The following is a 27,508-nucleotide window of genomic DNA, read 5'->3' on the forward strand; positions in this document are numbered from 1 at the left end:
TAGTATCATTTCGAAATCGTAGAGAACAGAAAGGTCCTAAAAGACAGGACAGGCAAATGTTTCCATTTTTATAAAGAAGGGAAGGTGGATTCTGAAAACCACAGGCTACGGAAATTTAGGACAGAGCTCCAGAGGGTTATATGATTATTCATGTATTTTGGGATTGCCTAGAAAAGAAATCTGATTTTTTTAAAGACAAAATGGGTTTACTAAGAATAAATCATGTCAAACTTTTTTTCAGTAAAATTTCAAAGCTGATAGATAAAAACCATGCTGTGAGCATAATGTATCTGACTTCAGAAAAGAATTGGATGAAGTTGCTTATTATACCTTTCTAAATAATATAAAAAAGAAAAAGCTAGATTGTAGTACCACTAGGGGTTGATAATCACTGTATAGCAAATTATCTAGTGGTTTTTGACACGGCTCTGTCTTGGGTATTGAACTGTCCAACATGTCAGTGACTTGAGCAAAGACAGCATTTTATCGTGTTTGCAATTCAAAGCTAGAAAAGAGTCGAATATATTGGATGCTATCATTGATATTTACAATTTCCTACCAGATAATACAATGGGCCAAAATCAATCAGATTAAATTCAACAAGAATAAATGTAAAGCTATCAACTAGGAGTGAAAAGCAAATTGCAGAAGTTCAGGATGTGAGACATCTATCCTAAGAGTTCTGATCAACAACAAATCCTAATCAGTGTTGAGGATAGTGCCTGACACATAATGGATACTCAAAAATGTTTGCCGAATGAATGAATGAACCGATACTGTGATGCAACTGTTTATAAAAAGCTCCCTATATTTTAGGTTTCATTAGCGCATACATATGGCCAGGTTAAGAAAGCTAATAGTCCCACTGTACTCTTAACTGTCCAGGCCACATCTAATACTGTGTCTAGTCCTGGACACATTTCACAGAGACACTGTCAAGTCAAAGATTATCTTGAAAAGAGTCACAAAAAGAGCACCTATCTGGGCCCCGTTTTGGGGTTTTGTTTTGTTTACCACATTTAAGTAGAAAAGTTAAAGGAACTAGAGAAATGAAGGAGCCAGACAGAAGACATGAAAAATATGAAATTTGCCTTACAATGTTTGAAAAACAGGCTAGGTACAGTGGCTCATGCCTGTAATCCCAGCACTTTGGGAGTCTGAGGCAGGAGTATCACTTGAGCCCACACATTCAACACGAGTCTGGGTAAAAAATTAAAATATATATATATATTTTTTTTTTTTTTTTTTTTTTTTTTTTGAGACAGAGTCTCAGCCGGTTGCCCAGGCTGGAGTGCAATGGCACGATCTCAGCTCACTGCAACCTCCACCTCCCAGGTTCAAGCAATTGTCCTGCCTCAGCCTCCTGAGTAGCTGGGATTACAGGCACACGCCACCGTGCCCAGCTAATTATTTTTGCGTGTGTCTTTAGTAGAGACAGGGTTTCACCATGTTGGCCAGGCTGGTCTCAAACTCCTGACCACGTGATCCGCCTGCCTCAGCCTCCCAAAGTGCTGGGATTACAGGCGTGAGCCACTGTGCCCGGCCAAAAATACATTTTTTAAAAATTAGCCAGACTTGGTGGTACATGCCTGTAGCTCTAGCTATTCAGGAGGCTGTGGCAGGAGGATCACTTGAGCCTAGGAGTTTGAGGCTGCAGTGAGTCATGACCATGCCACTGCACTCCAGCCTGGGTAACAGGACAAGATCTTGTTTCAAAAAAATAAAAATAATTAAAAATAATTTTAAAATAATATTTGAAAAATGTCATTTGGAATGAAGATCAGAGTAAATCTCTCTCTAGCTCTGAAGAGTAAAATTAGGATCCATTGGTAGAAGACAGAGGAAACGTATTGGCTCTGTATTAGGAAAATCTTGGAGAGTGATCCAAAAGTGAAATGGGCTTCTCTGCAAAGTAATGAGTTCCTTGTTACTGGAAATGTGCTGGTAGAGGCTGCACTTTTATTGAAGGAATTTGTGAAGTGAGATATTAAGCTGGATGACTTATAATGGTCGTATTTTGTCATTCTACCAAGGCTAGAGAAGTTTCATGGGCACTTAAGAAATTGCTTTGCAGTTCTCTCCTGTAACATGACCTTGTGCTTCTGTGCACACTCACAGCTTTGTTGCCTACCAGATAGTTGCATACTATGATGAGTCTCATACTTTTTCAAAACATAAAGCCCTCTGCAGATGTTTAGCATACTTGCTGTGTTTCCTTTCACTAGATAGATGTGTGTGTGTGTGTGTGTGTGTGTGTGTGTATACTCTGTATACATTACATTGTCCAAACTGCCATAAGAAAACTTTGAAACAGACCGCCTTTATCACAGCTAGGAGTCACCCAGAGTACTTTCAGAAAAAGCACTTTGCTGATTTACCTTTTCTATGTATTTCCAAAGCACTAAAGTTACAAAGACCTCGTGTATAGGGCATGAAGATAAATAAGCAAAGGCAAACAAGCATATCCATCACAAGAGACATTAATGTCAAGGAGGCAATTTTTAAATGTACAATTATTTTAAAAGAAGAGGAAAGGTTGACAATGATGGCTTCCATCATATGTTTAAAAGTGCCAAAGAGCAAAGCCATTTGCCAAATAAAGCAAAGAGCTCCGGACTACCTTTGTGAGTTTGCTGCCTGCAGGCCAGGCCACTCTGGACTCCTTTGCCCAAACAGACAAAATATTATCATTTCCAGTTCTTTAAAGCTGGCACCCTGCTTCATAACTTTGACATTCAACATATCATAATATTTTTGACTACCAGGTCTACTTTTCAGAAAGCACCTTTTGAAAATTCTTTCTGAAGATAGCAATATTTCAAATCTTCACTGCCTGGGCTTGCTTTTTAATCTCCTGCCAGTCACTGAAATCGTATTTAATCAGACTAGGCTATGTGGTTCCTGTGTCCGGCTGGTCCCAAGCATGGAAATGTAGCTTTTGGACAGTGCCATAAAATCGGGCCCCAAATTGTCAATTACACAAAGATGCCAAGTTTAGAGGGAAAGGATTTATATAACCAACAAAGTGTTCCACATTTAAAAAGAGACATAATTGTGAGTAATAAAAGTCAGAGTGGACACACTCTATTTTATCTATTTTTTTCACTTCATAGGTAGTTGTAGTGGTGCCCTCAGATACTATGGGATGTGGGAAAATCAGTAAGATATAGACTTGGCAACAGGGAGGGACTTAAGGTGATGGGAAGATTAGGGCCAGTCCTGGGATAAGGAGTTGAAACGTTATTTAGAATCCACTAGGGAGTTATTGAAGGATTTCATTTGCTTCCTTGCTTGCTTTGAGGAGGCAGTAACTTGATCAGAACGGTCCTCTAAGAAGTTCAATCTCTCAGTCCAAAAAGTCCATGCAGAAAGAGCCCTAAAGTAGGAAGGGGAGGCAGGAATCTAACAGAGAAGCCCAGAGGTGGAGCAGAGGCAGAGACGTCGTTTGAGATTTGAGCACCCACTGACTGACAGCCTTCAATTCCAATCCAATCTGCACTGCATTCTCGGTACCAACCCTGCAGGATAACCAACTGCAATCGCCAAGAAAGCCTGTGCAGCTGGTGGTGAGTGAAAACTGAGGCTGCGAACTGAATGTACTACAGCTGAAGAAACAGAGTTGTACCTGGAAACACTCAATGGGTTCCACCTTGCCTGCTGCCTACACAGAACCCATTTATCAAGACAGGGGAATTGCAATGGAGAAAGGGTAATTCACGGAGAGCTGGCTGTGTGGGAGACTGGAGTTTATTACTCATATCAGTCTCCCCTAGCATTCGGGGATCAGAGTTTTTAAAGATAATTTTGCAGGTAGGGGCTTGGGAAGTGGGGAGTGCTGATTGGTTGTTGGAAATGGAATCATAGGGGGTCGAAGTTAGGTCTGTCTTAATGTCTTCTGTTCCTGGGTGTGATGGCAGAAATGATTGGGCCAGATTACTGGGTTGGGTGGTGTCAGCTGATCTGTCGAGTGCATGGTCTGCAAAATATCTCAAGCACTGATGTTAGGCTTTACAATAGTGATGTTACCCTAGCAGCAATTTGGGGAGGTTCAGACTCTTGGAGCCAGAGGCTGCATGACCCCTAAACTGTAATTTCTAATCCTGTAGCTAATTTATTAGTCCTTTAAAGGCAGACTGGTCCCCAGGCAAGAAAGGAGTCTTCGGGAAAGGGCTGTTACCAATTTTGCTTCAGAGTCAAACCATCTGCTGAATTCTTTCCCAAAGTTTGTTCGGCCTATGCCCAGGAATGAACAAGGAAAGCTTAGGTGTTAGAAGCTAGATAGAGTCAGTTAGGTCTGATTTCTTTCACTGTCATAATTTCCTGAGTTATAATTTGGCAAATGCTGTTTCATACCCAGTGACTGTTTTCCTGAGTGCTCTCCAGGGTGGTGGCCAGGCAGAGGTGTGGTCAAGCTGGGAGGTGGGATGGTTCCAGCCTCAGGGGCCTGGCTGCTTCTTCCTTCCCAGAGGGATGAAACGGTCATCCTCCTCCCTCTGTAGTGTTTTCCTCTGCGTTTTGCTCCTTCTACTATGTGTGGATGTGTTGGGATAAGATAGGGTGAGATGAGCACCGGGAAAGGGGGCTGGCAAGAGGAAGGGAACCCTGTCTGTTCTCTTCCCCTTCCCGATGATGCTGCCTCTGGAGAAGGTGAGGAAAACTCACACCCAACAGGCTGCAGGCTCCTGGGGCCAGAACTTTCTGCTTTTCCTGGACTCTGTATGACGGACGTGAAAACATTGAGTTTCCTGAGCCTGCTTGCCCTCTGGGTAGTCTAACTGCTCTGATGATAAAATAAGTGTAGAGGCACTGAAGTAAAGAATTTGCAATAAAAAAGAAAATGAAAAATGGAAGCCATAAGAGAAATGAGTATTGGATCAATTGTGAAGAATGGGAAACGTCAAGGCACTTGATAATTTTTCTGCTAACAGCCATTGCGAGGATGGAAGTTTCCATGGTTTTCCTTGCGTGCGTTTTCTTTTGCTATCGTCTTGAGATCTAGGGGCATGAGGGATTTGTCATTTGAGTGTTACATTGCAACAAAAGGCAAGGCAGAAGTACAGAAACCACTTCAGTGAGAGTATGAACACAATAGGTTTTGCTACCTTGAATTAGATGTTGAATTGCTACTCTCTAAACTTTATTTTCTTTCTAAAAAGCTTTAAATGCAATCATTTAATTATACGTTGAAAGTTTATATTAGCAACATTTAGCGTGCACCTGCTGTATATAAAGTATCCCACTAGGTACTATTCATCAAATTAAACGCAGCTATTTAGTTATGAAAATAAACCATGGCCCACATGCCCTGTGAAGCCCTGTTAAAAGCAGGCAACATGCCCAAGAAAATATGTTTCTTTTGAATTTCACAGAAATCTTAGTTTGGGGAGGAAAAATCAAGAGTTTTTGTTATAAGCCAGTATGTGCATCCTCTGAAACAGTTAATGTAGAGAACAGAGGTAGTGGCCATAACTGAAATAAGGAGATAGTGAGTGAGTGTGTGTGTGACCTAATTCAAGTTTGGTGGTCCAAGTGGTATTTTTCTTGGCCTGTAAAAACTCCAGGTATTTGCAAAACTGTTCTAAATAGTAATGTAATAGAAGTTTTTAAAAAATTGAGTTAGTGCATATGTTTGGACTCAGTTTCTCCCTCTTTTGGTTACTATATATGGTTCTAATTTCCAGCTGTGCAGTTACTATTGTAAATTCTCAACATTTAAAAAAATTTTCGGCCGGGCGCGGTGGCTCAAGCCTGTAATCCCAGCACTTTGGGAGGCCAAGATGGGCAGATCACGAGGTCAGGAGATTGAGACCATCCTGGCTAACACGGTGAAACCCCATCTCTACTAAAAAAATACAAAAACAAAAACTAGCCGGGCGAGGTGGCGGGCGCCTGTAGTCCCAGCTACTTGGGAGGCTGAGGCAGGAGAATGGTGTAAACCCAGGAGGCGGAGCTTGCAGTGAGCTGAGATCAGGCCACTGCACTCCAGCCCGGGTGACAGAGCAAGACTCTGTCTCAAAAAAAAAAAAAAAAAAAATTCAGATTTAAATTATTTGTATTGATACATAATTTTTACATATTTAAGGGGTACATGTGAATTCTCAACAATTAACATTAAATAAAAGAAGAAGATTCTGTTATATCCCAGATTAGAAATACCTTAGAATTTCTATTTGTGTCTATTTTCCTCCATTCCATTATTTTCTTTCTCTTCATACCACATTTATATACATCTTACCATTTATTTATATTTATTTAATACTTTACTTCAGGAAAATTAGTATTGTTCTGGAATCAGAAAGCCCGTCTAGCTAGTCTGTCTTGCCAGGTCTTTCTGATTCTTCTCCCTCAGGAAGCAAGTGGTGGTGACCACGTCGACATAAGAGATTTCCCGTCTGAGTCCTCCCACCATCTCTGTAGGTTACAGAACCTCACGTGAACTGGCTCTCTTCAGACTGTGGTCAACTGGAAAATCCAGTCAGAGTTCAGAAGGGTGGGAAAATGAACCTAGAAAGTCTAATGTGGAGAAAGCCTTAAAATATATCCTTCATGTTCCACAGTAGTGATTCTTTTCTTTGGCGACACTGCAATGTAAATAGGTATTCTTGGCTAGTTCATCTGCAGGCAGCACCATCTTGGCATTTACACTCTACAGAAAAGGTACCTGAGGAGAAAGATGGTCCAAGTTACTTGCCACAAATCACACAGATTAACAGCAACACAGTCTGGGTGTATATGTGCAATATATTTCTTTTTTTATTATTTTTATATACAAGTAATGGTTGTTTCTTGTAGAAAAGTTAAAAAAATGAAGATGAGCAGGAAGAAAAAAAATACCATCCAAGCACGCAGAAAATAACCATATTAATGTAGACATATTTTCTTCTAATCTTCTAGGTATGTATGTATACATATATGTACATATATATACACATGCACACTTTTTTCTAAATTAACCCATATTGACCTATAACCTCCTTTTTTTTTTTTTTACTTAACAAAATACTGGGAATGTCTTTTTGTGTTTTTAATATTCAGCTATTCCATAGTATTCCATTTTATGATTATACTGTAATTTAAGTAGCCAGCCCTCTCCTTTTGGACGTATATGTTGTGCCAAGTGTTGATTACAGTAAGTATTTCTGAAATGAACATTCTCAACCATACATCTTGGTGCTGCTTTTTTTTTTTTTTTCTATAACCCAGGACAGTGCTGAAGTGCTTCTTTTTTGTTCTTTAATTTCCTCAGTTTTAGTTCCTAGAAGTGGCAATGCTGGGCTGTTGGGTTTACACGTGTTTAAGGTTCTGATGCACATGACTAAATTACCCTCCAGAAAAGTTCTACTTTAAGTTCTAGTAGATTAAGGCTTTCCCACCCTGGGATAGCTAAAGACTGGCCAGAGCTTTGCAACTGCAATGATGTGTTTACCACCTCCCTTATCAGCAATATTTGCAATTAGCCTCCAACCTTGTTCCTGGGATTGTTTTCAGTGAAAATTAGCCATGCCTGGCTGATTTCTGTATTTTTAGTAGAGACAGGGTTTCACCATATTAGTCAGGCTGATCTTGAACTCCTGACCTTGTGATCTGCCCACCTCGGCCTCCCAAAGTGCTGGTTTGGGAATGGTACCTGTGGGTGCACCTGGAGGCATGTTTAGACACTAGCTGAAATCACTTTGATCTTTCTAGCAAACCTTAACTAATGGGCTCCCCTCACAAAGGGTCAACTTCTAAGATTTTAGCTAAGGGCCTCTTATGTTCAGGACAATAGTGGAGTAAAAAAAGGCTGAAAACCAGAAGATATGTGGGCTTAAGCAGATATGTGAATAGCTACCCACATAGGGGGAAAAAAAATGAAACAAAAGCAAAAACAGAAAATAAGGTGGGAGTCCTTCTTTTACAACCACAGATACCTTTTCTTTTCTTTTTTTTTTTTTTGAGACAGGGTCACTCTGTTGCCAAGGCTGGAGTGCAGTGGTTCGATCAGGGCTCACTGCAACCTCAATCCCCCAGGCTCAAGCAGTCCTCCACCTCACTGTCCCAAGTAGCTGGGACTACAAGTACGTGTCACCACACCTGGCCATTTTTTTTTTATTTTTTTGGAATGGAATCTTGATCTGTCACCCAGGCTGGAGTGAAGTGGTGTGATCTTGGCTCACTGCAACCTCCACCTCCCAGGTTCAAGCAATTCTCCTGCCTCAGCCTTCTGAGTAGCTGGGACTACAGGCGAACACCACCATGCATGGCTAATTTTTGTATTTTCAGTAGAGACGGGGTTTCACCATATTGGTCAGGCTGGTCTTGAACTCCTGACCTCATGATCTGCCACCTCAGCCTCCTAAAGTGCTGGGATTACAGGCCTGAGCTACTGTGCCCAGCCTGGCCAATTTTCTTAAATTTATTTTTTGTAGAAATGAGGTCTCACTATGTTGGCTAGGTTGATTTCAAACTCCTGACCTCAAGAGATTCTCCCACCTGGGCCTCCCAAAGTGCTCGGATTACAGGCATGAGCCTCTGTGCCCAGCCAATACCTTTTATTTTCTAACTGAGCATTGTTAAATTCAGGGATGGGTTGCTGAGGGGCGATATGACAGATTACACACGATTTGATGTGTGCTGACTAAGGCCTGTGCATGCCTAGCATTTTTTAGTCACAGAATGAACCATACTCAAGTTCAGATTCTAGTCCTGCCGCTTCCTATGTCCTTGACCAAGTGCCTTCACTTATCTGAGACTCACTTTCCTCATCCATAGTTATTTCAATTGCATTTGGTTGCAGTGAGTAGAAATTAAGTATTTAGGCTGGGTGCGGTGGCTCACACCTGTAATCCCAGCACTTTGGGAGGCCGAGGCAGGTGGATCACTTGAGCTCAGGATTTCGAGACCAGCCTGGGCAACACGGCAAAACCCCGACTCTACAAAAAATATATAAATTAGCTGGTTGTGGTGGCTTACACCTGTGGTCCCAACTACTTAGGAGGCTAAGATAGAAGGATTACTTGAGCACGGGAGGCAGAGATTGCAGTGAGCTGAGATAGTCCCACTGCACTGCAGCTGGGGGGAGAGAGCGAGATCTTGTCTTTAAAAAAAAAAAATGGGTGGGGGGAGAAATCAAGTGTTTAAAGCACTTAAGGACAGCCCCCAGCCCCATGGTAGTGCTTAGCAAGTGTTTGGTGAATGAATGGATTCATGCTCTAGGCTTACTTAGAGTTTAGTTTGCTTTCAGATGGGGTTCTGCTTGCTCACTGTACTTACCACTATATGAGAATTGTATTGTTTATTTTCAAATTTGCCACATATTATCTGTTTCTCCATCAGCACAAAACATTCTCAGGAGGAGAGTTGGTTCCCAGTGCCTGAAACAGTGCCTAGCACACAGAAGATGGTGAATTAATATTTGAAGTTATTTCTCACTCACATTCTGTCCAGCAACCCAGTCGTGTTACCAGGAGGCTGTTCAGCACGGGACACTTACCACACCATTGGTTGACCCTCCACTTCCCCCTCTTCCACTTATCACACCATTCGTTGACCTGTGCTTGCTTCCAGCCATCCTCCGTTACCTCAAGAACGACGGGAAGGTCCATTTGGTGGTTTTCAACAACCTGCAGCTGGCGGACGGAAGGCGGCACAGGCTCCTCCTGAGGCTGAGCAATTTGCAGCGAGGGGCCGGCTCCCTAGAGCTCTACCTGGACTGCATCCAGGTGGATTCCATTCACAATCTCCCCAGGGTCTTTGCCGGCCTCTCCCAGAATCCTGAGACCATTGAATTGAGGACTTTCCAGAGGAAGCCACAGGTAGGAACCCACAAACCATTCTCTGAAGTGGAAAAATGAGCTGCCGGTGCCTAGGGAGTGCAGAGGAGTGTGCTGAGAAATTCCTGCTGCAGGTCAGTGGGTCTAATGCCCGTTGCACATCAGAATCGCCTGGGGAGCTTGAAAAGCAAGTGCTAGGGGGCTGCCCCTAAGACAAACTGAATCTGAATCTGTCAGGTGGGGCCTAGGCATCAGCACATTTTTAAAACACCAATTCTAATGTGATGCCAAAATTGAGAGCTTGTGCTTTCAGTGATAAGTAGAGACTCTGGATACAATTGTAAAGTTGGAAAGGAAGGGCAAAAATAAAAATAACTACCTCAGAGTGATGACATTATCTATTTTCAGTTTTCTATAATGAAAATAAAAAAGAATGATTGGAAACTGCCAAGCTGTCAGAACAGCATTTCACAGGTCTTATTAGAACATCCACTAACACAAGGGAGCTTAGCTTAGCTCCATTTGGTCTTAAGACACCATCACCTCTGTCTTCTGTTTTACTCCATGTTGATGGTATTTTTATTATTCTATCATTGCACCTACTGTAGAAATTGCCACATACATTTCTTTTAGAATTTTGTGCTAGTCAGTGCTTTGTTTTCTATAAAGAACTAGTATTCTTTGTCCTTTCCAATAATATATAACTGGTTTAAAGTTCCTGAATTTCATCCGTTATATAAGCCAATGTCAAATCAGTAACTGTTCATCTGCTATGGCCCATATTATTTTTGTCTGCTACCTCTCAATCCTCACTTTCCATTTCCATTTGTTATTTCATTATATTAATATATGCTTTAGTTACAAGCTACTCTGAGCCCTTTGTACAGAGAAGCAGGGTGTAAGCAATAATTTCCATTGCATGTAGGAATGCTGTAGTTTTAGATAGCAATATAAAAACTATGAATCTGATCCTAGAAGTTTTGCGCTTGAACAACAGGAAGCATTTTTAATCGGAAATTCCAAGAAAGCCAAAATCCAAGGTTTTGGGGTTTTTTTGTTTTTCAGTCATATATATAGAGAGATTTTTAAATGTAGATTTACATATGGAAAAAATTAATAGAAAGATGTGCTCAACTTTATTTCTGAATCCCCAAAGTAGCACACATAATCAGAATGACAGTCAGAAATTGTGTCACTGCTCATTTCAGGAATTAGTGTTCACCACCAAATAAGTCAATTTCTAAAAGTCAGGACTCAGCCTTGACAAAGTCATCAGAAACTGTACTTATTGGAATTTTCTCAGAAGCTCTACCTCCCTAGACCATCGGTAGTGATCACAGTGGCTCAGTCTCATAGTCACCTACTCACTCAGTCAGTCGACAAATAGGCACATTCTAGGCATTAGTGCTACTATGGTGGGCAAAGCCAGTCATTTTCCTAACTCTGCAGAGATTGTAGTCTGATGTCCAATATAATATGTGTTAAATAGCATATGTTGCCTAAATCTTAGCTAAATCAAAAAGCAGAATTCCTCTGAAAATTCTTAGCTGTGCTCATTTCTAAAATCAGGATGATGACTTGACTTTGGCAGTTAACATAAACGTTTTGTTGTATATAGATATAATAAAAGTGATTGCAAGCAGAATTCACAAGATAAAAGGGCAAGAAAATTTACTTTTTGACTAACAGTGAATAATATCAACCCGAAATGTAAAAATACGATGCCAGCTACCTAATGATCATAGAAGATATCATTTATTCATTCTCATAGCCTGAAGAAATCATAGGCTTTGCTAGAACCTTGAGTCAAGACATCCAAAAAATAATACTGTTTAAAATTGGGATTAACACCTTATTTATTGCGATCTAAATTCCATAAACAAATTACAGACAATTATTAAGAGCTTCCTATCACAAAATAACTCCTTTACCATGTAGGAAAAGAGCCTTTCCTTTTCTCAGCCCTCTTGGTGACAATGCTAGCATTTTCCTAGGCTACTGGCTACTTACATATTCACTTCAGTCAAAAAGATAGGGCTGGCAGGCTTTAGGAAAAAATGTGATCCTACAAAATTATGTAAGATGTCAGAGGGTCCAACTCTACAGGACTACTTGATTATGAAAATTGCGTGAGTAGGCAAGCACATTGGCTTTTGAACAGTGTCAGCAATCTGTGGTATGAATGTGATTTCTTCCAGGACTTCTTGGAAGAGCTGAAGCTGGTGGTGAGAGGCTCACTGTTCCAGGTGGCCAGCCTGCAAGACTGCTTCCTGCAGCAGAGCGAGCCACTGGCGGCCACAGGCACAGGTGTGGGCTCTTGGGTAGTTTGCACACCTTCATCAACACAAACTCCAAAGACCCTGAATAGGCAGGGTCCCATCACCAAAAAGTGGGACTGTCAACAGAGCAGCCCAACAAAACGTATCTATGAAAATCAGGCTCTTGAACAAAATCCAGGGCAAGGAGTATTTTCATTATACTTTTATTTTTATGATTCACATGAATTTAGACTTAGTCAGTGGCATCATTATCATTTTTTTAGCTGAATTAAAGAAATTACCCCAAATTAAATTCAAATATTCTGGGTTTTTGAATCATCTTGTCATGATGATTTCCTGGGGAATCATTTGGTTTTGAGTCACTTAGAAATGACCATCACTGGTTGAAAACTCTTTGCCTTTTGCTGTTCCTACAGGGGACTTTAACCGGCAGTTCTTGGGTCAAATGACACAATTAAACCAACTCCTGGGAGAGGTGAAGGACCTTCTGAGACAGCAGGTAACAAGTGGGGCATATCATCAGAAAAGCCCCGGTCTTCTCAGAGCAGCTCCCCACAAGCTAGTGGAGCTGCAGGCCTGCCCAGGCATGGAGGCGGCCTCTGAGTCAGACCTCCGGGGGCCCACGCAGCCCCCCACAGCAGGGCTCCACTGGAAGGTCTCTGGAAATGGGGGCCAAGTTCATGATGAACACACCATGGCTCTAAGTAGAGCGGGAGCCGTCAAGGGCTGTTAATGCTACTGTAAGAAGTGTTACAGACGGCCAGGTGCAGTGCCTCATGCCTGTAATCCCAGCACTTTGGGAGGCTGAGGTGGGCGGATCATGAGGTCAGGAGTTTGAGACCAGCCTGAACAACATGGTGAAACCCTGTCTCTACTAAAAACACAAAAATTAGCCAGGCATGGTGGTGCGTGCCTGTAATCCCAGCTACTCAGGAGGCTGAGCCAGGAGAATCGCTGGAACCCGGGAGGCAGAGGTTGAAGTGAGCTGAGATTATGCCACTACACTCCAGCCTGGGCAACAGACTGAGACTGTCTCAAAAAAAAAAAAAAAAGTGTCACATAGATAGCTCCACATGGATTCTTTCATTCCTGGATGATATCAGGCATTCCTTTTCAATCCTTTTTCCCCTTCTCATTTTTAAAGGTTAAGGAAACATCATTTTTGCGAAACACCATAGCTGAATGCCAGGCTTGTGGTAAGTGCTTTCCTAGTAATGGGCTCGCCTGAGTCGGATGATGCAGGCTGATGAAGGGCTTGCGGTGAGTCTGCGTTAACCGCAGGTTCTAAAGGTCTACCACATAGTTGGAGGGGAGGGAGAAAAAGTTCAATGGGAAACTAAATTTTGTTTTGTCTTCTGTATATGTTCCTGGCAGTGAATAAGCCTATGGATGATTGTTTTCCTCTAGGTCCTCTCAAGTTTCAGTCTCCAACCCCAAGCACAATGGTACCCCCAGCACCCCCTGCACCGCCAACACGCCCACCTCGTCGGTGTGACTCCAACCCATGTTTCCGAGGTGTCCAATGTACCGACAGCAGAGATGGCTTCCAGTGTGGGCCCTGCCCTGAGGGCTACACAGGAAACGGGATCACCTGTATTGATGTTGATGAGGTAAAAGTTCACTTAGACCCGGAGGGAATCCCTAAGTATCCTCACCCTGCAGCTTTTGGAAAAAGAAGCCAGGCTGATGATTAAGGGCTGACTTGGGCTGTCCTCCAGGCTCCATCAAAACCACTTGCTTGGAGACCCTGAGACACAGGGATGGCGGAAGGAGACATGACCCAAGGTTATGGCTGCATTTGTCATTTTTCCTCTGCGTTTCCAACTCTTCTACTGGTCCATTGGCTACAGTGCTGAGGTTTCTGCTTTACACGCTGACATTTGCATTGGTTATCTCTCTTAAGCAGTCTGTGCTACAGTTTTGTTTTTCCCCCACTTTTGCAAATGTGGAAGGGGAGGATTTTTGTAAGGGTGTATTTCAGGAGTCACCATGGATTTCTTCAGGCTTCCTAAAATAAAGGAGCAGAGGGGAATGTCACACCACCGAGGGGGAGGCCCTGTAACCTATTAGTAACTAAACGTGCCCAGGGAGGGCCCTAGAGGAGGCACATCCAGCTGTTTGACCGGCTGGCAGAGCCCCAGAAGAGACTGTTTCAACACCATGGTTAGGCAGGCCAGGCCCAGTGGCTTAAGCCTGCAATCTCAACACTTTGGGAGGCCGAGGCGGGAGGACCACATGAGCTCAGGAGTTAAAGACCAGCCTGGGCAACAAGACAAAACCCTACCTCTACAAAAAATATGATCATTACCTGGGCATGGTGGCATGTGCCTGTAGTCCCAGCTACTCTGGAAGATGAAGTAGGAGGATTGCCTGAGGCAGGAGGTTTAGGCTACAGTGAGCCATGATGGCACCACTGCACTCCAGCCTGGGCGCGACCCTGTCTCAAAACAAACAAACAAAAAACATGGTTAGGCAATCACCAGTCCAGTCGCAAAGTAGTGTTCATAGTAGGTAGCAAGGCTGCCACCAAAATGTGCCTTCAATGTGCCTTTCTCGTCCCACCCAGCCAGAGGAAGGCTGAAAGGAGAAGCGCAGGGGAGAGATACGGGTAGGGAACTTAGGCACACTGGCTCCCTAGGGCTCCTGCAGGCCCTTTGTAACGTTAGTAACACTCAGTTGATTACCTTCCCTAGTAGTAAGCAATTAAGATGGTCTCTAGTAATCCCTCAATTGGAGAAACATCTGCACACATTTCACTGAACTGCATCTGGTTTTTATCTGTGAGCTGGAATTTTCCTCTTTCTGAAAGGGCAGGAAGTGGTCATGTTTTTTACATTAGTTGAAGTGGATTAAAAAAAAAAATAACCAATCTCCAAGCTTCCTAGAGCCTTGGAATAGCATGGACTTGACAGGACATGGAGGCAGGCACAGGCCCTGAGGGATTACGTGGTACTGAAGAGGCACCGGCCCTGGCTTTGCCTTCTTGAGGTCTTTCTGACTGAGTAGTTGGTTTGCTGATGCTTTTGGAGTCATCTTAACAGCCAGCTAAGTGGTCCAGGGACATAGTCCTTTCACAGAGATTTGCAAATTCTGTGTCAGAATATCAGGGAGCTTATTACATTGAGAGGTAGGCTGGTTAATATCAAGGACCCTTACAACATGGATGTGCCATTATTCTACAATACAGCAGAGCCCACTAAAAAGCAACGTTAGATTGTGTAGTCAGGGATTCAGTGGGTAACTGGAGTTGGAAGCCTTTATTTCCTTTTATTATTTTTTCCACCAAAAGATAGTTAAATGACTAAACAAGTATGTGCAAATAGATGAAGAAAAGTTGGAGTGTTTTCTCGGTGTGGCTAAAGACTTTGGACTTTTTTGTCTTCAGTGCAAATACCATCCCTGCTACCCGGGCGTGCGCTGTGTGAATTTGTCTCCTGGCTTCAGATGTGACGCCTGCCCAGTGGGCTTCACAGGGCCCACGGTGCAGGGTGTTGGGATCAGTTTTGCCAAGTCAAACAAGCAGGTAGGCTGAAGTCATGGTTTCTATTCATTTCTCATCTTAACAGAACAATTGTGGTTGGTTCCCACCTCTTCGGTGTAACCCTTTACCTCCTTGAGCAGCCGAGGCCATGTGGAATGTCATGGTGCAAAATGAGCAAATTAGGAAGTTTTTCAACCATTTCTAAGTATTTACATTTATAAAATCTAGAAGGGAGGAAGCTTTTAAGATGGGATAATAGAGTATTACTGGAAAAACAGTAAAAGGGGTAATATGGCTATTGGCATAATTTCAGGCTTATTTTGTTGATGGCCGTTGAACATTTTGTCCTGCAGAATAAGATGAGAACCAGGGAAACAAAAGCTTTGAAAAATTAGGTCACTTTTATAGAGTCATTGTTGCCAATCCGAAGCTGTTTCAGAGATGAGGGGATTTTAAGAGTAGAAATAATCCCCCAAGGCAACCTCCCCTTTTTCTTATGTAAGCTCTAAATTGCCATAAAGCACTTGAGTACTTCATGACAGTCTCCATTTATTTCCAAATGTTCTACTATATCCTGGTCATTATTTAACTGACTGACTGTGAAATTCTTTTTGATGTTTTTAGCCCTTAAAAATGGTTGGTCTATAAATATATTTTACTACTTTAGGGAAATTATTAGCTTTGAAGAAGGGCAGGGGTTTATTATTTCCTAGCTGCCTATCAAAGGGTTCTAGAGGGCATGATTTTTTAGACTAGAAAAGGTAGGCAAGCTAGACACATAGGAATGACAAGAAGCTGTTAGAGTCCTCTAAAGACAGAATCTCTAAGAACAAACCAAGGAAATAGACAAAACAAAATATAAGGTACTTGGTGTAAGGTAGTAAGGAACACTTCTCAATAGACTTCCAGTAACATGGCAGACAGAACTCAAGTGGAAGGGAGCCACCTTGCTAAAATTTAACAGCAAATGTTACCGCGTTCCAAAGTCAAAAGAAATAAAAGGAAATGATGCAGCGTCCAGAAACAGAGAGAAAGCTCAAAGCCGGAACTGTGACTAAGAACTGATGCCACAGCAGATCCTGGGAGGTGGGAGCCAGGTCCAGGTCCTAGGAACGGGGACCTGGCTTTTACCACCTGTGTGGAGTGGATGCAGCAATGTAGTCTGGGAACTTTGGAAAGGCCTAACATCCCTGCATAAGTCCAGGACCCTCAAAGAACCACCCTATCCATTACAAGGAGACAGGAAAACTTGACTAGCCCTAAGAAACAATAAAGAAGCTTGACTTCAGCTTTAAGATATGCTTGACAAAAATGAAAATTGCCCACAACAAATGTGGCACACATACACTGTGGAACACATACAGTTATGAGTTCCAAATCTGTGTTATACATATAATGCAGAAACACAAGCCAGAAAATTAAAATCATAACCAGCCATGAAAAGGTAAAATCTCCAGGGCCCTGTCTCAAGTCAAAGACACACCACTCTGTAAAGACACGCCAAAATTCAGGGCCAGTGGAATGCCCACAGGCAAAATCTGGGCTACTGAAGATATGCTCATAAACAAAAATGGCAGTTTATATAAAGAAACTACCATGAGGAAACAAGATAAATATAAAGTACATATAAAAAGGTAAAGAAATAAATACCATACTTAAAGAACAGGGCAATATCCCATCTGAACAACATGGCAAAATCCCATCTCTACAAAAAAAAATACACACAAAAAAATTAGCTGGGTGTGGTGGTGCATGCCTGTGGTCCCAGCTACCTTGGGAGGTTGAGGTGGGAGGATCACCTGAGCCTGGGAGGTCAAGGCTGCAGTGAGCTGTGATCGTGCCACTGCACTCCAGCCTGAGCAACAGAGCAAGACCCTGTCTCAACAACAACAACAAAAGTGTAGGACAATGTGAGAAAAACAGACAAGTTTGAAAAACAGCCAAATAAAACTTTTATCAGTGGAAAATCATTGACCTTAACTCAATAGATGGGCAAAACAGATTAGACACAGCTTCGCAGGGAATTCATAGGCTAGGAGATGAATTTAAAGAAATCATCTAGAACACAGCACAGAGAAATAAAGATATGAGGCATATAACAAGAGGTTAGGAGTCAAAAGAAGATATTAACGAGAAAGTCCGATATTCATCCAACTGTAGTTCCAAAGAAAGACTAGAAAGCAGTTGGGGGAAACTGAGAATGTTCCAGGATTGAAAAAAAGCTAAGAATCCTCAGATAGGAGAACTACGCTGAGTCCCAAGCAAGATAAAAAAAAAAAAAAAAAAAAAAACTTTCCTAACCTAACAAGGTGGTGGAACAGATGAATTACACAAGTTGTCTTTTCTGAATAACTTTCAATGCCATGAAAGCAATTCTCATTTGCAATTAGATTAAGTACAAACTGGTACAAATGCAGGGAGATGGCACAAATAAACCTCAGATTCCCATTCTACCTGAAATTCTGCATCTTCACTTCACACAAAGATAGCAAAACAAAGGAGATTTATTTGCATTTCTATTTAAGCAGCATGTCTCGCTAAACTTTGAACTTTTCTGCACTAGGTCTGCACTGACATTGATGAGTGTCGAAATGGAGCATGCGTTCCCAACTCGATCTGCATTAATACTTTGGTGAGTATTTCTCACAGCTGTTGTTATCAAAGCAGAACTGGTTATTAAAACAAGTGTATGTTTATAGACCATAGCTTTCAAACACACTAGAACATGTGGGCATAATATATTTGACTGGCAGAATAAGAGCAAAAGTTTGTGCTAATAAAGTGTTTAATATGAGTAATTGTATAAGTAATTTTTATGTAAGAATACTTTTATAAGTGCCAAGTTTGTCCTTTATTTTCTACCAAAGTTGCAATATTAGGCTATTAGATAACTATTTATCGAATAAATTATTACTCCTGTATTTTAAAATTGTGAAGAGCTTGGTAGTTTATGTTAATAGTTCAGTATTTTACTGGTGACTACACAATCTCCAAATGTCATTCTTTATTTTCATAAAACTTTTCAATCACGAGGTCAGGAGTTCGAGACTAACCTGGCTAACACAGTGAAACCCTCTCTCTACTAAAAATACAAAAAAAAATTAGCCAGGCCTGGTGGCAGGTGCCTGTAGTCCCAGCTACTCGGAAGGCTGAGGCAGGAGAATGGCGTGAACCTGAGAGGTGGAGCTTGCAGTGAGTCGAGATCGCGCCACTGCACTCCAGCCTGGGCGACAGAGTCTCAAAAAGAAAAAAAAACGGACTCAGTCTCAAAAAAAGATAAAAAAACTTTTCAAAACTTTTCATTGTATTAAATTAAAGTGCTTAGCACTTAGGGATGGCTATAACTTAAGTATTCAGATATGGGTTTTATTTCTGAAAGTTCCTATCAAACTATGTCCAAGATGAAAGATGTACCAGAATAGACTATCAAGAAAAGAACTACTGATTACGTGTATGACTATTTGAAAGTTATCCAACCTCTAGGTTCCTTGTTTCCTTGTAAGTAAAAGCACTTTACATTTTATCGAGTTACTTATTTTAATCCTCACAACAACCTCATAAATGGGTATTATTATTATCCATATTTTATAATTGAAGAAACTGAGGCACAGAAATATTACATCATTAAGTCCAGGCATGGTGGAGCATTCCTATAGTCCCAACTCCTCAGGAGGCTGAAGCTGAAGGATCATTTTGGTCCAAGAGTAGTTTGAGGTTACAGTGAGCTGTGATCGGCACTGCACTCCAGTCTGGGTGACAGAGGGAGACCCTGTCTCCAAAAAGAAAATAAAGGAATGTTACGTATTTATACTAAGGTCACACATCTTAGAAGACTTCCAGGTTGGCTACAGAGCCTGAGTTCTTCTCCACAATGCTATATTGCTTAGGAATAGATGGGGATTTATTGCTTCTCAGCTTTTACCAGGACAAAGTAGTCTGCAAATAGATTTGCGAGATCTTGGTGTAAAGGTAATAACTGAGCCACCTAGAGAGAAGGAAAGTAGACAGTAAATAGAACTCCAGGAAACCCCAAAAATGAAGGACTAGGCCAAGGAAAAAGAGCAGAAGCCAGAAAAAGGAGAGAGTGGACAGCATCGCCAGGGAGGCTGAGAGATTGAGACAGGTCGCTGGAAAGCGTGCTTTGGATGTGGCAATTAAGAGGTTGTGAGTGACTTAAATCATTCAACTGCATACTTCAAATGGATGTCTTTTACGATCTATAAATTTTATGTCAATAAAACTGCATAAGATGAAAAAGTTCTGAGGATCTAATACACAGCATGGTGACTTAGTTAATAATACTATGTTATATATTTGAAATCTGCTAAGAGAGCAGATCTTAGGTGTTCTCACTGAAAAAGAAAAAAGGGGAGGGCAACTATGTGAGTTGATGGATATGTTACTTAACTGACCGGTAATGATTTCACAATGTATATGTATATCACATTATCACACTGCACACTTTCAATATATTCAGTTTCGTCAATTATACCTCAATAACGATGAAAATTTTAATTTTGATTTTTTATATAATTACATATATAGTGTGCAGTGTGATTATATATATTATATTATATTATACCTATAAAAGCTAAAAAAAACCTGGCCCCTGAAGTGTCACTGCAGTGGAGCTGACAGCTCATTTGTCAGTTTCTCAGTCTGCCTCATCAGAAATTCTCAATGCAGGCCACCAGCATTTCTCGGTGCACCCATTCCTTTGTCATTCTATTGTAAAAGAACCAAAGGAACAGCAAGAAGAAAAATTAACTTGCTTCTTAAGCAGATCGTCTCCCTGTCCCCAGAGTAAGCTTCTCACACTACCTCCCAGGACTTCATTGGAACTTTTGGCCTCTCCCCTTATGCCCTCCACGGTGGCACGGGCAACTCAGTGTCACTGGTTCACTGTGCAGCCTTCTTCCCTCACTTCTATTCCGTGTTTGTCTGAGTGGCCGGATACAGCCTCCAGTCTGATGGTGTTTTCACCAACATTCACATGATCTTACATGTAAGCAGAGAGGCAGGCATGGGTCTGATGCCTGAATCCTGCCAGCAATGAGTACCTGTGAAAATAGACACAATAACCGTACCTTTGCTCACAGCTTTCAGCTCATCACCTGATCTTTGTTCCCTGCAGGGATCTTACCGCTGTGGGCCTTGTAAGCCAGGGTATACTGGTGATCAGATAAGAGGATGCAAAATGGAAAGAAACTGCAGAAACCCGGAACTGAACCCTTGCAGTGTGAATGCCCAGTGCATTGAAGAGAGGCAGGGGGATGTGACATGTGTGGTAAGTTGTTTTTTGACTTCCTCTATCATTTTTCCCCTTCATTTCTGACTTCCTCTATCATTTTTCCTCCTCCATTTTTAACATCACCTCTCTCCAGTTTCTACGTGCTTCGGGGTAAAAGTACTTCAAAATGAAAGCATTGCAATCAAAATGAGCATGGAGTGTAATAGGAACAGGGTCCACTGAGTTTGTGGGGAGCAGCCTGACATCCAGCTAACCATCAGCTGCCTTTTCTCTCCCTCTTGGCTATGGGGCAACACTGTCTCCTTGGGCACCTGAATGCCAGAGCCTCCAGGGAAGCCCCAGCTCCCAAGCACCTTCTGTGGAAAGGCCCAGAAGCCAGCAGCAGGGAGGTGAAAGAACATTCTTCTCCCCTTTCCTTCTTCTGCCCCGTCTACTTGCCTGTATAATGACAACATACCTGCTGTCATCTCTAACTGTCCTCATCCTTACGACTTCCACAATGTCTGCCTGGACACTCCTGTTGGGGGCGGGCTGCCGTGGAGATGTGGGGGCTGTCTAGGCCCTTGGGGAGAAACCTCCCATCTCCTGCGGGTGACTGGCAGGGCCCAGATGGTGCCATGCTCTATGTCTACCTCCACTCCAATCAGGGACAGCTCCATGAATGGTCACACCTCCTGTGCATTATCCAGCCCTGGAGCTGATCTGGGGAGGGGAGACTGGGAAGAGAGTAGAGCAGTCACAGCAGGGCCTGACATGGGTCTCATGCTGAGCTTGTAGTGGGCCCTATGTGAAGGAGAGGGTGCGCTCTGGCCATCCATTCCCAAATCCAAGGATCCAAAGTCCTGGGGATCCTAGGCACTGAAAAATCAGCAGACTTCAGCTGCCCCCCTCCTCTGCACTTCCCGGGGTAACAGGCCTTCGGCAGGTGGCCTGTCAGACTCTGAATTCACCGGTTCACAGTGATCACCCCTGAGCGGCAAGATGGATCCTTAGAGCCCTTTTCCATCTTCTTTGTCTCAAAGTTATGCTTCTTTGTCTTTATGCATGCAGTTTTCCACAATGAGCCTATCACTTTTCAAATAGGAAAAATAAGAGTCAAAAATGAGTTAAATAAATAAATATAATAAAGTCAGCCCTCCCTGGCAATACAGATATTCTGTAACAAGGTCAGATGGAGGAATGTGCTGTATCAGAGAGGGAATAACCCCAGCAAGTTCCTGAATTCCTCACGGTTGGGCTTGTTTATTACCAAAAAGCAGTCATTGAGAAGCAAGTGTATATCTCTGTTGAAATCCCCATTTTCTGTGAACAAATTGACAACTCCCCTGGGATAGTGAGTGATGGGGCTCTTAATATGTTTTTGAATTTGTAATAAGGCACAACGACAGATGGTAAAGGATTAATAAACTTGGTGTGACTACTAACATAATTGAATCTGCCAGAAAATGGCTCATTAAAAATGTATTTGTTCCTAGAGGACATTTTTTCCTCATTAAAGTGAGTCAAGGACCAACCTCATGGATCAACCTTCCAGGCCTTCCAAAGGCCCTGCTGGGGCAAGTGAGCAGGAACCAGGAGCCCGGTAGGGTCTCTCTGGAGTCCTGCCTCCTGAATCCTGGTTGCAGAGGGAGAGCACAGATGACTGAGAATAGGCAGGCTGCGGCTGAGGAAGTCACTTGTCTGAAAGCTCCTTATTTTGCGTAGTGAGGCCAGGAAATTTAACCTGTGCTCACATAAGTCTGATTTCCATTGGCCCAGACTCTGCTCCTCAGACTCTCTCCCTCCTCCCTCCTTTATCTCCGATCCCAGGTCAGCTTTCTCTCCCTCTGCATTTCCAGTTCCCTGTGACCTTCTGGGTCCCCTCCTCCCGTCTCCCTTCTGCTGCTCTGCCTGTTCCTGGAAGCGGAAGCGGGAGTGGGAGGGAGAGTTTTCTCTCTACGTCTCCCTTTACATCTTTTGAACAGTGAACCACCACACTACTCAAGTGCAATTAAATAGTTTCTAAGCCCCACTCAACAAGGCTGAGTGACTCTGGGCCCTCCCCCTGGGAATGAGCAAAGGAGCAGAGAGGCCCTTGTCAGCCACCAGCTCCCTGCCAGGCTCAGCTTCCCAGGCCTCTGATGGGCTTTCCCTTTACAGTGTGGAGTCGGTTGGGCTGGCGATGGCTATGTCTGTGGAAAGGATGTGGACATCGACAGTTACCCTGATGAAGAGCTGCCATGCTCTGCCAGGAACTGTAAGAAGGTAAGGGGTGTTGGGGTGACAGTAGGCACACATGGCTTTAGGCACACAAGCACTGTGGCTTTCCAAAGTCACATCTTCTATGGGGAGAGGTTCTATGGATCTAATTTAAGATTGCACTTGTAAAGTAGCTGTATCTCAGATGAAGTGAAACAGCCACCAACAATAAAGCCACAGTGTCTTGAGGTCAGAAACAGTTACTGGCTTAACACAAATGTAGGATGTCATTCAGAACTGCGTTTTCCCCTTAAGGACAACTGCAAGTATGTGCCAAATTCTGGCCAAGAAGATGCAGACAGAGATGGCATTGGGGACGCTTGTGACGAGGATGCTGACGGAGACGGAATCCTGAATGAGCAGGTACCTGCTTTGCTGGGAGGGCCTGTGAATTGCCATGTACCAGGGATGATGGGAGAAAGCCTGTGAAGTCAACTATGTATATGAATCATCCCAAATGTTAGTTTCCATGCCTGCATTCCACGGCACTGCAGCTTTTTACTCCATAAGATTCACAAATGTTTGAAATATAAAACTGACAAATTTGGGCCACCAGAGTTCTGACGCTTCATAACAATGGGGGAGGTGGATTTAGTAGAAGTCTGAGTGATGTTCTATCCTCTCATCCTTTTAGGATAACTGTGTCCTGATTCACAATGTGGACCAAAGGAACAGCGATAAAGATATCTTTGGGGACGCCTGTGATAACTGCCTGAGTGTCTTAAATAATGACCAGAAAGACACGGATGGGGATGGAAGAGGAGATGCCTGTGATGATGACATGGATGGAGATGGTAGATTTGTCGTGCTTTTGTCTTTTATCTGGGATTCAATTGACCTTGTTCCATTTTTCTCTCTCCAGAGTAGGAATAGAATGACTGATTCAGGGCCTTCCAGCTGTGGGTGGTTCACTGTGGCCTGCATCTGGAGGGCCCAACGTGGACTTGGGTCTGTGGAAGGAGACTCCACAGCCCACTCCACTACTTAATGGCTCTGGATGTTTCCAGGACTCTGTATCATTGCCAGAGACTTTGTAGGACCCCTTTGAGCAGTGTCTTGTCAGGGTGTGTCTTTGTGGGCATCTCCCTTCCCATTTCTACCTCTCCTCACTCGCCACTAGACTTTCTACATGTGAGAGACCCAGAAGTGGAGAACTGAATGAGAAGGCATTGAGCAGGGGCACAGATTACACATCACAGGCTACACATCACATTGTGGGCCCTTGAAGGAAAAATCTTTTCAAAATACCACCTGCCCCAACACACACACACACACACACACCCCGCTCCAGAACATGCACACCCCCCTAAAACATGACCTCACTTTCTGCAAGCCTAACTGATGACCCATTTCCAGTGGTGTGCTGGTAAACAAACCACAGAAAGCCCTGGTTGGTAGGATTTGCCAGTTTCCATGAGCTAACTCCATACTGTCCTCATTGCTGATTTCAAGCTACCAATGTGACATCATCAAACACAAAACTGAAAAGAAAGAGGGACACAAAGGACCCAGCTCCAGCACAACACTGCCTAGAGCTGTAGGGTCTCAGTCATAGCTCAGATACCCATGAGTTCCTCCCTCTCCAGGGTCAGCCCATACAGCCATCATGATCCCCTCCTCTGGTTGCTATCATAGCCCTTGACATCTTGGACAAATTAGAATTCAGTCGACAAATACCTCTGAGAGCTGTTCATTTTTAAGTCTCCCAGAATCCATCCTTTGAAGATAACTGCTGAAAACGCTAGTCCCTATGTGACACTGGCCCAGGCGGAAGCAACTCATCATGTGCCTGATCTCTCCAGCACCTAGAAGTCAGTGACATCCCCCTGACTCAAGGTAGCATTTCTTTCTCACAGGAATAAAAAACATTCTGGACAACTGCCCAAGATTTCCCAATCGTGACCAACGGGACAAGGACGGTGATGGTGTGGGGGATGCCTGTGACACTTGTCCTGATATCAGCAACCCTAACCAGGTTAGTAGGATACTGGGGAATTCAAACTCCAGGCTGAATTCCTCTATGCAAAGACTCATTTAAGACGGGTGTCTAGAAAAACAGCAGAGCCTCTTAGCTGTTGCCACTTACCTAACAAAGCAGAGGTGGAGAAATGACACACTGTGGGCCTGAAAATGGTGGGATGAACACCACACGAGATCAGAAGCCCTAGGGACTATCTCCCAGGCTGTCGATTGCCTGTGAGGTCAGTAACACGAGCTTCATGATGCTCAGTACAAGTATTTTTCCTGCAGAAAGGAAAATAACCATTGGGAGCCTTGGAAATTAACCATTGGGAGCCTTGTGTCCCTTTAGTCCCGAAACCCCTACACAGCCTATGTATGGACATTTCAGATTAAGTTCAGCCAGTGATGTGTTGCATCTCCCTTCTCACTCCTCCTTCCTGTCTGGATAATTGGGTATGATGTGTCATTTATTTTTAAAGCCCTGAGACAGGGGAGTCATGGTTGCCCTCTGTGACTCACTCACGATTTTGGCCAAATTTCAAATTGCAGAAGCAAAGCAAAATCAACTTGTCTTCTCCCCGTGCCTATGGCTGGCTCCCTCTGACCCATGCCAGAGTTCCATGCCTCCACCTGCCACCATGCTGCCCCAGCGCCCCTTTCCAATCAGCTCATCTGGTGTGTGGGCAGCCCATCCATGTAGCTTGATATTTTAGAAGGCTTTTTTGAAAATTCAGCATTGTGCCTACACCAATATGGTGTTGTCCTTTTGCAGTTTTGCACCACCCCAGTTCCAGAGAAATAATTCCCCAAATCCAATGATGATGGGTGAGGTCTGCCTTCTCTGGAACATTCTGTATATGCAGGCCCAGGAATAAATAACATGTGCTGTTCTCTTTGCAGTCTGATGTGGATAATGATCTGGTTGGGGACTCCTGTGACACCAATCAGGACAGGTATGGCATGTCTCCCAACTGCAGAGAGCCAGATGCAACATCCGGAGAGGGTTTTAAATTTCAGAACTTCCTGCCGCTCCATTCCTTGGGATCTCTCTGGGTTGACTGAGCTGCTGGTGGGATAATAGCCCTGCCTTTGGTCAGGATTACCATGAAAATTCTCCCTGAAAGTTCTGTATAGGGGATAACGGTGTCAGAATAGGTTACTAGGCACTCCAGCAAGTGAGATCTATTTCAGGAGAGGTAATATAGCATCATGCTGCACAGATGGGCTCTGGAATAAGACAGCTAGTTATAAATCTCAGCTCCTTCTCTTACATGCCAGCTAACCTTATACTAATACTTATTACCTAATACTTCTGTGCCTCAATTTTCTCATCTGTAAAATGAGGATGACAGTAGATCTAGCTCATCGGACCATCGTGAAGATTGAGTTGATCCATGGAAAGTGCTTATTATGGTTTCTGTTACATACATAGCACTCAATAGATATTAGCTCTTTTATTTTTATAATCTTTCAGCTCAGGAAATCTTCACCATCATCCCAAAATAGAAGGCTGTCAGTTTGCTGAGGGATTGCTATTATTTTCTGGAAATTTCCTTGAAATTTTTAAAATTCCATTCCCCTTACTTAAGTGGAACTGTTCTGTGGAAGTGAGTTTTGTCAACCTTCCTAGCTCAACACGATGGAGTCCTACATTAAGACTCAAGGCTGGATCAACTGATCAGATACTGGAAGAACATCACCAAAAACAGACGTGTGCCACTCAGCCCTAGAGGCACCTGCAACCCAAGGTTCTAAACCCTTTCATCTCCTTAGGGAATTCTTACAAAGGCAGCTAGGACAAGGATGAGAGGGAAAGGATTCTGAAAGACAAAGCAAAAAAAGAGGTAATTTCTCTCCTGATAATGTGGATCAGACGTTGCCCTGCAGAAACCAGTTCTTGACCCAAATCTTACTCAAGGACAGCTCCTATGAAGCCACGTCTCGCTTTTTGCTGGAGATGGAGTCTTGCTCTGTCACCCAGGCTGGCATGATCTCAGCTCACTGCAACCTCCACCTCCTGGGTTCAAGCAATTCTCATGCCTCAGCCTCCCGAGTAACTGGGATTACAGGCGTGTGCCACCATGCCTGGCTAATTTTTGTATTTTTAGTAGAGACAGGGTTTCATCATGTTGGCCAGGCTGGTCTTGAACTCCTGGCCTCGAGTGATCCACCTGCCTCAGCCTCCCAAACTGTGCATCTTTTTCATTATGCTCTGTGTCCTTGCTGCAAAGTACAAATAGTCATCCCTCAGTATCCCAGGGTATTGGTCCCAGGACATCCCTCTGCCCCCAGGATACCAAAATCCTCAAATACTCAAGTCCCTTATATAAAATGATGTAGTATCTGCATATAACCTATACCTGTCCTCCCATATGCCTTAAAAATCCTCTCTAGATTACCTAATACAGTGTAAATGCTAGGTAAATAGTTATTATACTGCAATGGTTTCTTGTTTGTATTATTTTATGTCATTTTTTATTGTTCTTTTTCACATCTTTTCAATCCTTAGTTGGTTGAATCTGCGGATATGGAACCGCGGATACAG

General features: G+C 43.1%; 1 protein-coding gene across 3 annotated transcripts in view; it reads left to right on the forward strand.

Annotated features, from left to right (window-relative positions):
• The window catches only part of THBS4 (thrombospondin 4), a 90,156-nt gene that overhangs the window by 54,625 nt on the left and 8,023 nt on the right, over positions 1 to 27,508 (forward strand). For 2 of the 3 annotated variants that reach the window (XM_023214941.2, XM_023214940.3), the window contains 13 exons: positions 9,547 to 9,794; positions 11,951 to 12,059; positions 12,448 to 12,530; positions 13,176 to 13,227; positions 13,439 to 13,641; positions 15,417 to 15,554; positions 18,076 to 18,144; positions 20,647 to 20,799; positions 22,903 to 23,007; positions 23,257 to 23,364; positions 23,636 to 23,795; positions 24,858 to 24,976; positions 25,864 to 25,916. In XM_023214941.2, coding sequence (XP_023070709.2) covers positions 9,547 to 9,794; positions 11,951 to 12,059; positions 12,448 to 12,530; positions 13,176 to 13,227; positions 13,439 to 13,641; positions 15,417 to 15,554; positions 18,076 to 18,144; positions 20,647 to 20,799; positions 22,903 to 23,007; positions 23,257 to 23,364; positions 23,636 to 23,795; positions 24,858 to 24,976; positions 25,864 to 25,916 — 1,600 coding nt within the window. Of the gene's footprint in view, positions 1 to 5,777; positions 5,794 to 9,546; positions 9,795 to 11,950; positions 12,060 to 12,447; positions 12,531 to 13,175; positions 13,228 to 13,438; positions 13,642 to 15,416; positions 15,555 to 18,075; positions 18,145 to 20,646; positions 20,800 to 22,902; positions 23,008 to 23,256; positions 23,365 to 23,635; positions 23,796 to 24,857; positions 24,977 to 25,863; positions 25,917 to 27,508 lie in introns of those variants that run through there. The other variant, XM_026454262.1, reaches the window with a different exon arrangement.

This window comes from Piliocolobus tephrosceles, chromosome 4 (genome assembly GCF_002776525.5).
Source record: "Piliocolobus tephrosceles isolate RC106 chromosome 4, ASM277652v3, whole genome shotgun sequence".
Taxonomy (NCBI): domain Eukaryota; kingdom Metazoa; phylum Chordata; class Mammalia; order Primates; family Cercopithecidae; genus Piliocolobus; species Piliocolobus tephrosceles.